The 14,093-nt window shown below is 31.5% G+C and overlaps 1 protein-coding gene across 2 annotated transcripts in view; it reads left to right on the top strand.

Annotated features, from left to right (window-relative positions):
* Positions 1 to 5,476: 5,476 nt before the first annotated feature.
* The window catches only part of Cht6 (Chitinase 6), a 69,202-nt gene continuing 60,585 nt past the window's right edge, over positions 5,477 to 14,093 (top strand). Inside the window, exon 1 of one of the 2 annotated variants that reach the window (XM_015978560.2) lies at positions 5,477 to 5,739. In XM_015978560.2, the coding sequence (XP_015834046.1) occupies positions 5,734 to 5,739 (6 nt within the window). In that variant the 5' untranslated portion in view covers positions 5,477 to 5,733. The remainder of the gene's footprint in view (positions 5,740 to 14,093) is intronic. The other variant, XM_008193169.3, reaches the window with a different exon arrangement.

The following is a 14,093-nucleotide window of genomic DNA, read 5'->3' as shown; positions in this document are numbered from 1 at the left end:
TCTCTTGCTCGAGCGTTCTATTTACAAATTAATTTTTATTGGATTGTATTTTGCATTTCACTTTTGCGATGGACCACATTTTATGTGAATTACCTTGCACATTTTACACAGACTGAACCAAAAGTAACAACCAAAATCATATATTTGTTATTCATCATTAAACAATAATAGTCGTTTTTATTTTTCTAAATGGTACCTACATTTTGAGACACAACATTTCTGACGTCTTTTTTTAATAATGACGTAATGGCCCTGCAATGACATCATTATTATTTTTTTAATGATAGTAGATACACGACATTTTTGTTCTTTCTGGTAATAACAAAAAAAAATAGAAAAAAATAAAATTAGTAATTCACACAAAAGGTTTTATTTTTCTGTTCTTTCTATTCTTACCTCATTGTATTGTTATAACAATTTTTTAATAATACCGGGTGCTCAAAAATCGGCGCACCAACTCAATGGAGTGTGATAGAGAACTGGTTACACATAAAGGTACAAATAATAAAAAAATTCTTTGTATTAAAGTTATTGATAAATAACGGATTTTAGATAAATGATATGTGGCAACGTTGTCTAACAGTCATGATCGCAATAGAATTTGAGCAACAATAAAAATAAATTATTTTTGAAACGGTTTCCTAGGAAATAATTCCCAGTGTTGGCACATCTACATATTGTGATTTTTTTGATGAATTTTATTTTTTTTAAATTAAAAGAACCGCTAAAGTCTGATAGTAAATTTAAAAATAATTATTCATCGTTTTGTTAGGTAACAATTACTTAGTGCGAAACATAAAAACATTAAAAAATAATGAAAACTGAAGAAGATAACAAAATAAGTTTGTAGTTCCAGATTTTTTAAGATACAACTTTAGGAATTTTTTCAAGATTTTTCCGGTGATCTACACCACTGATTTGGTGCGCCAGTTTTTGAGCACCCTGTATAAGCATTATAAGCATTAAAACTTGAAATGAAAACTAAACACAAAATACTAAAAAAGCATGTTTATTAAAACATTGTTCTCTTCTTTATCGTAACTAGGTAGTAGTTCTTGTAATATTATTAATTATTATCTCCATCAGTGCATAAGCATCACAATATGATCTAGTCAAAAAAATGGAAATAAAAAAAAACTAGTAAAAAATGATCATTTTTAACCAAAATAAGGCGACTAAGGCCGTGTTTCTCTTAAGATATTTTTTAACGGAAGGATAAATTTAAATCGCAGTTAAAACATAGCAACACCAATCCAATAAACACCACCTGAACAATTAAACGGAGCTATAAAATTTAACTGAAGATTAATAGTAAAAGAAGCAGGTCCTTAATAATAATAACCCATTTAAAGTTTACATATAACCGAAAAATCACCATAAATCACTTATTTCAACGAAAACATCGTTTTCGGCGAATACTGAGCCGAAAAAGTCATATTATTTCCACAAAACTATTAAGCACATCGATTTCAAGGCAATTTAATGTCTTTTAAAACGAACAATCGTTTAAAATCTTAGCCCGTTATTTCATTTAAAAATCAATAACGTGTATTCTGTAATGAAACCGTTAAAATTTTAACCAGTGTTAAATTTTAACCACCCGTTAAAAAAGTTACAAAACAGAATTTAAAGTTAAAGTAAGTTAAAAGTTATAGAATGTCCAGATAAATATAAACTTCAAGTTAATGTCAAAAAACATATTTCCAACTTCGAAATAACCCGACTCTTGAGTTAACTTAGACTTTTTCTAACCCAGACCTAAGGTAGGAGTTAAGATAGAGTTAAACTAATTTATTTCAAGTGTCAGAAGCTTTAGAAGCGTTAAGGTTGAGTTAACCGGTTTAACAAAACCAGAGTTTTGACTCTAAAGTTAACTCACTATTGAAATAATAAATCGAGTGCAAAAGTCCTTGTTCTCGGTGAAAATATAATGCATTGTGAGCAATTCGCACTTTTCACACACTAGTTATCAAGGAATCATTCACAATCCACATATTTAACAAAATACATAGTTTAAAAAATGAAGTTTTGAGATAAAATAAATCAGTTTTTTACAAACTAGTTGTAAAAATGGAACAAATCCAAAAACAAAGAAAACGAAAAAATAAGTACAGTGGAACTTCTTACGTTGAAGTTGTCAAAAAAAAATTCGAGTTATTGAGATTTTTAAAAAACCGCAGGTGCTGTATAATTTTTATTTATGGCCCGGTTTAGAAAATTATAATTAATTAATTATTGTTGATAACAGTTTAAGCCTTCTTTTAGTTATCTGAATACTAGAATATAAACACTATTTTAAAACACGTTACCCATAGCAACGTGTTTTAAATGTTCCAATAAAAAAAAATTAAATAACACTTATGCGAAAACGCTTCTCGCATACGCTCGTTGCATAACAACAACCCTCGAACTTTAAGCTTGTGTTTTCGCACATTAAACTATTAATGGGATATAAGCTGATGTTTTTAATTTCTATTGATTTTTATTAGTAAGTAAATGTTGGAGACCAGACCACTTCGACTTATATAAAGTTTCGACTCATCGAGGTTCCACTGTATTACGTCAGGATTTCCTGTAGGTATGGGTTTCAGAACTACGTAGGTGGTACTTCACGATTTCTTAATTCATTTAGAAATGTTTGTTTACGTTACATTGTTATTGAATTCACTTTTTAATGTTCTTTTAATGAAAATCGTAATTACAGATGCTGATAGCTTTTTAATGAATAATTTAAAACAATTAACTAAAACCTAATATTATCCCAAAATACCCCACAATTATTTAAGAATTTAATAAAGGTCGGTTAAGTAGGTACCTATACATTTTTTTTATTAGAGTGACCACGCTCCAAGCGATTTTTTAAATAAAAAGTACGCATTTTTATGTAATTCCCACACCTAATAAGTGGGGACAAAGACAATTAAACACCATCTTATACACGTAAGATGACGAAAATAAAATACAACACAATACATTCTCCATATTAATTACATAGGGCGTGTACTTTATGCTGCACTTTATGTTTGGAAGGTGAAACACCTAGTATTTTAATGAAAAATTTACACTTCCATATTTAAAAATATAATTGGATACATTTATGTGTGCAAACTTTATTTTGGAATTTTCAAATACAAAAAAAAATTCAATTATTTTAACCTGATTTATTATTATTATTATAAAAATATAACCAAGGTTAATTTTTTTTAAAATGGAACACTCTATATAATTTTGCATAATTAGATTCTACGCAAAAAATGATGTAACTTTATACAGGGTGACCCAGTGCTGTGTAATCGGTCTATAACTTTTTTGCTATTTGAAATATTACCATTCTGTTTTTATTATCCGATAGATCGACTTAAAGTCCACAAACTAAAAATATGTGTGTTGTATACAGGCTGGTGAACCAAAGTTATATTTTTTTAAATGGAACACCCTATATATTTTTGCATAATTAGATTCTACGCAAAAAATAATTAAACTTTATATAAACTATTATGGGTCTATCTCTTTTCGTTTCGGAATTATTCAACTTTTCGTTATAAAAAAGACCAATTTTTGAAAAATCACTGCAAAGCCGCTTATGAATATTTTCCGATAAATTTGCAACAGAAAAATTCAGAATACCTTGTAGTTTTAGTAAATCGACAACTTTTAGTTAAAGCACGTAGATAATATACAGGGTGTGCCAAAACGCAAAAAGTTAAATAACTCATTTTTTCAAATGGAACACCCTATATATTTTAAATGTGTCGATAGCATTTTTGATAAGCTTTCTAACGGTAAAGGGCTTGCATAGCAAATTTAAAATATTTTTCGAGATTTTTCAAAAAAATATATTTTATTACAAGACAATATGTTAGACTAGAATCTGATAGTCAACTGGTAATTAATTTTTTGATATGTACTAATGTGACTAATTACACAAGTAATCTAATTATTACCTGATACATAAATGAATTTTACTCATCAAGAATTATTAATAAAATAAATAAAAAATATTTTTTTAATTTTTTAAACACTAAGAAATATAAATTTGCTATAAAAACTGCATATCATTAGAAAGCTTATAAAAAATGCTATCGATACGTGTAAAGAAATACATGGTGTTCCATTAAAAAAAAAATGAGTTATTCAACTTTTTGCGTTTTGGCACACCCTGTACATTATTTACGTGTTTCAAGTAAAAGTCGACTATTTCCTAAAACTACAGGATATTCTGAATTTTTCTGTTGCAAATTTATCGGAAAATATTCATAGGCGACTTTGCAGCGATTTTTTAAAAATTGGTCTTTTTTATAACGAAAAGTTGAATAATTCCGAAACAAAAAGAGATAGACACATAATAGTTTATATAAAGTTTAATTAATTTTTGCGTAGAATCTAATTATGCAAAAATATATAGGGTGTTCCATTTAAAAAAATATAACTTTGGTTCATCACCCTGTATACAACACCCTGTGTACAATAAAAACATTTTGAGTTTGTGGACTTTAAGTCGCTCTATCGGATAATGAAAACAGAATCGCAATATTTTAAATAATAAAAAAGGTTTAGACCGATTACGCACCCCTGGGTCACCCTGTATAAACTAATATGAGTCTATCTTTTTTCGTTTTGGAATTAATCAACTTTTCATTATAAAAATAGCAATGTTTAAAAAAATTTCTGCAAAGCCACCTATGAATATTTTCCGGCAAATTTGCAACAGAAAAATTCAGAATCTGATTAATCAAATGGTAATTAATTTTTTGATATGTACTAATGTGACTAATTATATTAGTAATCTAATTATTACTTGATACATAAATAAAGTTTGCACGTCAAAAATTAATAATAAAATAAAAAAAGAAAAAAAAATTTTTGAACACTTTTAAATAAATATTTTTTGCTACACAAACGCATATCATTAGTAAGCTTATGAAAAATGCTATCGATACGTGTAAAGAAATACATGGTGTTACATTTGAAAAAAAATTAGTTATTCAACTTTCTGCGTTTTGACACAACTAGAGGATATTCTGAGTTTTTCTGTTGCAAATTTTTTAGAAAATATTCTTAGGCGACTACGCAGTGATTTTTAAAAAAAATGGTCTTTTGTATAGTCTTACCACAGCTTTAGTTTTTTAGTTTTTAAAACAGGCCTCATCATAAGCTAATACTTAATAAAAAAATTGCGCTAGCCTTGGAGAAATGTGTGAAGATATTCTAAGTGATTGTGTTAAACCACGTGAACTTAACAATGTCTTTTTGTTATTAAACGCCTGTTTCTAGAGAGAAACCTTGTCAATTGTTGCCCAACTGAGTAAATTCCTGCCCTACATTTCCAGCGTTTTAATGATTGTCGTTTAGTCAAAACATGAATGAAATGGAGACTTTTTGCCAATTACTTATTACTTCTCTTCAAATTGGACGAATTCCTGTCCAATTCTCCCCGCTGTTGATTTACCTTTCACCTCACCCAGCCCATCTGGTGTCTTGAGAAGTTTTAATAGTGTGCTAAAGAACCTCAACGGTGGTCATTGTGTCGGTGCATTTGTGATTGTCGATATTTAAATTCTGTGCAGACTTTTTGGACCCTTTACGTGTACAGAATTTTAAATCAAATTCTTGAGGTGGGGTTTGAAGTGTCATTCAAGTCTGAAAAAGTTCAGACATTCAATTGATCAGGATATGTGTGCTGGTGGTTTATTGTGATTTTGGTGATTTTAATGATACGTTAACAACGACAAAATGTCGGTAAGTATCACTTGAAAGCTGATACATTTTGCACAAATGAAATCAGGGGACACTGGATTTTCACTTTTAGTTTCACATGTTACGGTATTCGCAATTTCTAATGAAACAAAACAACCAAGCACAAGGACAACCCAATAAAACTAAAGTTTTTGCTCAGTTCATAGTTTTCACATTAAATTACTTAACAGGCGTTTATAAGCTTAAGGGCTTATTAATTATCATGATTATGTTAGGTTTTTTTGTGAAGACAAATGCAAACGTGCATTAACTACCACAGATTTTTTTTACTTTTATTACAGTTATGGCTAATTACTCTAATTAAATAAGACGTATGAATTGTTTGATCTCTGGGTATATTCTTAATAAAATATACAGGGTTAGTCAGATTTATGGTAAAAGACGTTCAGCTGAGTATAAAAATGGATTTAGATCTTGTCCAAGCAACTTAATTTTTAATATTTTCAAAGATTTTTGAATCACCCTGTATATCATTTGGTCATAAGAAAACAAATTTATTTAAGTCATCATTTTGAGAGAGCGAATTGAGTTTTGTATTCTCATGAAAGGCAATGCATCAAAAATTAAAAAAAAATATAAAGGGATGGCAAATTTTAAATATACAGGGTGATTTTTTAGGGTCTACATTAGAAACTTGTAACTTCTAATAAAGCTATAGCTCTCAAATTTTGTATACGCTCCAAATCGACCATCCTGAGTTCAACTAAATTATTTTCAAAATAGCTGAACTTTCGGAACGATGAGAAATTGGCGCCAACTTTAAAATTTTAAACAGTAACCATCTATATTATTGCATTTTTGAGTTTATTTAAAATATCACGGCTCCTGAACCTTTTATAATAACTAAATTTTTTTTTTTCATTTGATAATCAAAGGTGGGAAGGGTTTTCCAAAATCTTCACGATTGTCAACTGTCAAATTGCAAACCTACCACGGTTTTTCGAAAATGATGAAAAAATGCTTATAACACAGATTTTTCAAACAAAATAACTCTGTTTTTTTCAATAGTAATCAAAAGAACATCGATTTTCATGGAGACTTTATCAACATCATCTATATCTCTCTCTTGCAGTTTTTGAAATAATTGAAAAAAAACAAATTTAGCTCATTATTTTCATTTTTAGTCGAGTAAACTTTCAAAAAATACGGTAAACTTGTGCTATTAATTAAAAGAAATGTTCGATTTGTCCACCATTTCCATTCAAATTCAATGACAGATGACAGAGTTACTTAACATAGTTCATTAAGTTACAAAAAACTATAATTAAATATTATTGTTTTACTGTTTATTTAATAATGAACCACCTAAAAGCTAAATAAAATGTTGAATTTTGACAATTGTTGACCATTTTGCAAGGCCTACTTGATTAACGATGAAAATTACAAAGTAAAATCCGTTTTTTGTGATTATTTCAAGTACTGTAAAAGATAAGTATAGGACGTGCTAATAAAAGTCACCATAAAAGTCGATGTTCTTACGATTGTCGTTAAGAAAATAGGGTCGTTCCATTTGAGAAAACTGAGTTATCGCCGTTTTTTCATAACCATTTTGAAAAAATCATACTAGCCTTGAATTTTGACAGTTGACAATTTTTAAAACTGCAGAAAATTCTTTGAACCTTTAGTTATCGAAGCAAAAAAAATTATTCATTTAACACAAAACGGTTAAGGGCTGTAATGTTTCAAATAAACCTCTAAGTACCAACAACTTGGGTTAATTTTACTCAGTTTGAGAAAGTGTATTCAAAAATGCAATAAAAATGTGTGGTTACTATTAAAAATTTCAAACTTGGCGCCAATTTTTTATAGTTCTGGAAACTCAGTCATTTTGAAAATAATTTAATTGAACTCAGAATGATCGATTTGGATCGTGTACTAAATTTCGAAGCTCTACTAGCTGTATTAGAAGTTAAAAAGTTTCTAATATAGGCAATAAAAGAATAATTTAAAAAAGTCAGAAGAGCAACTTTACAGTTTAAAGGCTAAAAATTGTTAATTAAAATAGTCTATTTGAACCCAGAAATTAAAATATTGTCTGAATTGTTCCGGATTTTTGAGGATTTAATTTTTTTTTGAAGCACAATTATTGTTACAATTTAATTATTGTAATTTTGTGCTACAGACAATTTATTCGTGATTTGAGAAAGCTCTCTATTTTTTAAAATCAGTATAGAAAAAATAATTACTTATCACAAAACGTTCAAGAGCTATGATATTTCAAATAAACCCCTGCAAGTGAAAATTTTAACAAAAAAATTGACATAAGTCAAAAACTATGACAGATAAGTACCAACAACTTGGGTTAATTTTACTCAGTTTAAAAAGATGAATTCAAAAAAGTAATAAAAATGTGTGGTTACTGTTACAAATGTCAAACTTGGCGCCAATTTTTTGTAGTTCTGAAAACTCCATTTGAACGCAGAAATTGAAATATTGTCTCAAGTGTGAGGATTTGTGAGGATTTAGTTATTTTTATTTTTTTCGAAGCACAATTATTGCTACAATTTAATTATTGTAATTTTGTGCTACAGACAATTTATTCGTGAGTAATTTGAGAAAGCTCTCTATATTTTTTAAAATCGACGTAGAAATCTAGTCCAGAGACGTTACCAGTAATATTTGTTAATCATAAAATATGGTAGTAAAATTTTTTCTTTTCACTACGTAGATTTAAACGCATTTTGGATTCTTTATTATTAATGTGTGAAGAACCTGTGTGGCAGATGTTACTTTCACATATCTTCCTTATGACTCAGGAAAAATTACAACTTTATTAATTAAAAAACAATCAAATCGTTACTTTTTTTCGTCGAATTATTGATGGTGATGTCGGCCACCTTGATAATAGTTGATAACCTTATAATTTTGCGACTTAAAAGTGGCTTGGTCTTGGTTTACTTATTAAAAAATTAACCTTGTTGCAAGCACAGAGATTCTCAAATTTTATTTTGAAATTGTTACGTGATGTTTGGTGTGGCTTTCTATTAAAACATTTATAGATAGTGTTTCCCTATGCAGCGGAAAACCTGGATAACATTGAAGCTTCACCTTTCTAATTTTGCAACGGAATATCATTGTCGTAAATCAAAAGAATGTAATTGCTACGTAATTACGGATTTTTAATTACAGCTCTAGACAATCTAATCCCGGTCTGGTCCAGTTACCTTTTGAACTTTTTCTTAATCATCGAAATAAAATTATTTCAAAATGTAACCTTGCAGTGGTAGTGACATTTAACCCGTGCTTAATATGCACACTTTGTTAAACTCTCTACTTTCAATAAAAGAATTTTCTATATACACAGTGACCCTATTTAGAGGTGAGTCCATTGTGTCTGCTTATCAAAGATCACATACTTGGGTATTGTTAAATTGTTATAGGTAGCAATTTAAAATATGCTAATCATGTGAAATGTAACTAACTAAATAATTTCTTACTTTATGTGGCGTGAATTTTTACTGCGATTTGCATTAATGATCGGTCATCAATTAGATTGCGAAAAAAATATTCACAGATAAATACTAGTTTGCGGATATTTAATATTTTGTAACACTTTTTTATCTACTTCCTGCAGCTTATACATGAGAAATTTAAAAAATGTGGGCTTCTTAATAAGCAATAGCGAAGTGAAAGTGATACATAACTATATAGAAGCACCAGCATGTCGAAACTTTTTCAATCTTCTAATTTTACCTGACGTATTTTTCTCTCGCTTATTTTAATTTTCTCCACTTCATCTTATAATAAACAAAAAAACATTGATTGTTTCAATATCGTTCAATCCACAGTTATTCAAATACACATTTTTTGGTCCTTCGAGCCGGATAGTGCTCGAGTCACCTTTGAAATTATTATCACAGAATACACTCCACAGTTATTCATATACATATTTTTTGGTCCTTCGAGCCGGATAGTGCTCGAGTCACCTTTGAAACTTTTATCACAGAATACACTCCACAGTTATTCATATACATATTTTTTGGTCCTTCGAGCCGGATAGTGCTCGGGTCACCTTTGAAATTATTATCATAGAATACACTCCACAGTTATTCATATACATATTTTTTGGTCCTTCGAGCCGGATAGTGCTCGGGTCACCTTTGAAATTATTATCACAGAATACACTCCACAGTTATTCATATACATATTTTTTGGTCCTTCGAGCCGGATAGTGCTCGAGTCACCTTTGAAATTATTATCACAGAATACACTCCACAGTTATTCATATACATAATTTTTGGTCCTTCGAGCCGGATAGTGCTCGAGTCACCTTTAAAATTATTATCACAGAATACACTCCACAGTTATTCATATACATATTTTTTGGTCCTTCGAGCCGGATAGTGCTCGAGTCACCTTTGAAATTATTATCACAGAATACACTCCACAGTTATTCATATACATATTTTTTGGTCCTTCGAGCCGGATAGTGCTCGAGTCACCTTTGAAACTTTTATCACAGAATACACTCCACAGTTATTCATATACATATTTTTTGGTCCTTCGAGCCGGATAGTGCTCGGGTCACCTTTGAAATTATTATCATAGAATACACTCCACAGTTATTCATATACATATTTTTTGGTCCTTCGAGCCGGATAGTGCTCGGGTCACCTTTGAAATTATTATCACAGAATACACTCCACAGTTATTCATATACATATTTTTTGGTCCTTCGAGCCGGATAGTGCTCGAGTCACCTTTGAAATTATTATCATAGAATACACTCCACAGTTATTCATATACATATTTTTTGGTCCTTCGAGCCGGATAGTGCTCGGGTCACCTTTGAAATTATTATCACAGAATACACTCCACAGTTATTCATATACATATTTTTTGGTCCTTCGAGCCGGATAGTGCTCGAGTCACCTTTGAAATTATTATCACAGAATACACTCCACAGTTATTCATATACATAATTTTTGGTCCTTCGAGCCGGATAGTGCTCGAGTCACCTTTAAAATTATTATCACAGAATACACTCCACAGTTATTCATATACATATTTTTTGGTCCTTCGAGCCGGATAGTGCTCGAGTCACCTTTGAAATTATTATCACAGAATACACTCCACAGTTATTCATATACATATTTTTTGGTCCTTCGAGCCGGATAGTGCTCGAGTCACCTTTGAAACTTTTATCACAGAATACACTCCACAGTTATTCATATACATATTTTTTGGTCCTTCGAGCCGGATAGTGCTCGGGTCACCTTTGAAATTATTATCATAGAATACACTCCACAGTTATTCATATACATATTTTTTGGTCCTTCGAGCCGGATAGTGCTCGGGTCACCTTTGAAATTATTATCACAGAATACACTCCACAGTTATTCATATACATATTTTTTGGTCCTTCGAGCCGGATAGTGCTCGAGTCACCTTTGAAATTATTATCACAGAATACACTCCACAGTTATTCATATACATAATTTTTGGTCCTTCGAGCCGGATAGTGCTCGAGTCACCTTTAAAATTATTATCACAGAATACACTCCACAGTTATTCATATACATATTTTTTGGTCCTTCGAGCCGGATAGTGCTCGAGTCACCTTTGAAATTATTATCACAGAATACACTCCACAGTTATTCATATACATATTTTTTGGTCCTTCGAGCCGGATAGTGCTCGAGTCACCTTTGAAACTTTTATCACAGAATACACTCCACAGTTATTCATATACATATTTTTTGGTCCTTCGAGCCGGATAGTGCTCGGGTCACCTTTGAAATTATTATCATAGAATACACTCCACAGTTATTCATATACATATTTTTTGGTCCTTCGAGCCGGATAGTGCTCGGGTCACCTTTGAAATTATTATCACAGAATACACTCCACAGTTATTCATATACATATTTTTTGGTCCTTCGAGCCGGATAGTGCTCGAGTCACCTTTGAAATTATTATCATAGAATACACTCCACAGTTATTCATATACATATTTTTTGGTCCTTCGAGCCGGATAGTGCTCGGGTCACCTTTGAAATTATTATCACAGAATACACTCCACAGTTATTCATATACATATTTTTTGGTCCTTCGAGCCGGATAGTGCTCGAGTCACCTTTGAAATTATTATCACAGAATACACTCCACAGTTATTCATATACATAATTTTTGGTCCTTCGAGCCGGATAGTGCTCGAGTCACCTTTAAAATTATTATCACAGAATACACTCCACAGTTATTCATATACATATTTTTTGGTCCTTCGAGCCGGATAGTGCTCGAGTCACCTTTGAAATTATTATCACAGAATACACTCCACAGTTATTCATATACATATTTTTTGGTCCTTCGAGCCGGATAGTGCTCGAGTCACCTTTGAAACTTTTATCACAGAATACACTCCACAGTTATTCATATACATATTTTTTGGTCCTTCGAGCCGGATAGTGCTCGGGTCACCTTTGAAATTATTATCATAGAATACACTCCACAGTTATTCATATACATATTTTTTGGTCCTTCGAGCCGGATAGTGCTCGGGTCACCTTTGAAATTATTATCACAGAATACACTCCACAGTTATTCATATACATATTTTTTGGTCCTTCGAGCCGGATAGTGCTCGAGTCACCTTTGAAATTATTATCACAGAATACACTCCACAGTTATTCATATACATAATTTTTGGTCCTTCGAGCCGGATAGTGCTCGAGTCACCTTTAAAATTATTATCACAGAATACACTCCACAGTTATTCATATACATATTTTTTGGTCCTTCGAGCCGGATAGTGCTCGAGTCACCTTTGAAATTATTATCACAGAATACACTCCACAGTTATTCATATACATATTTTTTGGTCCTTCGAGCCGGATAGTGCTCGGGTCACCTTTGAAATTATTATCACAGAATACACTCCACAGTTATTCATATACATATTTTTTGGTCCTTCGAGCCGGATAGTGCTCGAGTCACCTTTGAAATTATTATCACAGAATACACTCCACAGTTATTCATATACATAATTTTTGGTCCTTCGAGCCGGATAGTGCTCGAGTCACCTTTAAAATTATTATCACAGAATACACTCCACAGTTATTCATATACATATTTTTTGGTCCTTCGAGTCGGATAGTGCTCGGGTCACCTTTGAAACTATTATCACAGAATACACTCCACAGTTATTCATATACATATTTTTTGGTCCTTCGAGCCGGATAGTGCTCGAATCACCTTTGAAATTATTATCACAGAATACACTCCACAGTTATTCATGTACATATTTTTTGGTCCTTCGAGCCGGATAGTGCTCGAGTCACCTTTGAAATTATTATCACAGAATACACTCCACAGTTATTCATATACATATTTTTTGGTCCTTTGAGCCGGATAGTGCTCGAGTCACCTTTGAAATTATTATCACAGAATACACTCTACAGGTATTCATATACATATTTTTTGGTCCTTCGAGCCGGATAGTGCTCGAATCACCTTTGAAATTATTATCACAGAATACACTCCACAGTTATTCATATACATATTTTTTGGTCCTTCGAGCCTGATAGTGTTCAGGTCACCTTTGAAACCATTATCACAGAATACACTCCACAGTTATTCATATACATATTTTTTGGTCCTTCGAGCCTGATAGTGTTCAGGTCACCTTTGAAACCATTATCACAGAATACACTCCACAGTTATTCATATACATATTTTTTGGTCCTTCGAGCCGGATAGTGCTCGAGTCACCTTTGAAATTATTATCACAGAATACACTCCACAGTTATTCATATACATAATTTTTGGTCCTTCGAGCCGGATAGTGCTCGAGTCACCTTTAAAATTATTATCACAGAATACACTCCACAGTTATTCATATACATATTTTTTGGTCCTTCGAGTCGGATAGTGCTCGGGTCACCTTTGAAACTATTATCACAGAATACACTCCACAGTTATTCATATACATATTTTTTGGTCCTTCGAGCCGGATAGTGCTCGAGTCACCTTTAAAATTATTATCACAGAATACACTCCACAGTTATTCATATACATATTTTTTGGTCCTTCGAGCCGGATAGTGCTCGAGTCACCTTTGAAATTATTATCACAGAATACACTCCACAGTTATTCATATACATATTTTTTGGTCCTTCGAGCCGGATAGTGCTCGGGTCACCTTTGAAATTATTATCACAGAATACACTCCACAGTTATTCATATACATATTTTTTGGTCCTTCGAGCCGGATAGTGCTCGGGTCACCTTTGAAATTATTATCACAGAATACACTCCACAGTTATTCATATACATAATTTTTGGTCCTTCGAGCCGGATAGTGCTCGAGTCACCTTTGAAATTATTATCACAGAATA

Source organism: Tribolium castaneum, chromosome 1 (genome assembly GCF_031307605.1).
Source record: "Tribolium castaneum strain GA2 chromosome 1, icTriCast1.1, whole genome shotgun sequence".
Classification (NCBI taxonomy): Eukaryota; Metazoa; Arthropoda; class Insecta; order Coleoptera; family Tenebrionidae; genus Tribolium; species Tribolium castaneum.
The sequence above is the reverse complement of the archived record's forward strand: the minus strand, read 5'-3'. Positions and strand labels throughout refer to the sequence as shown.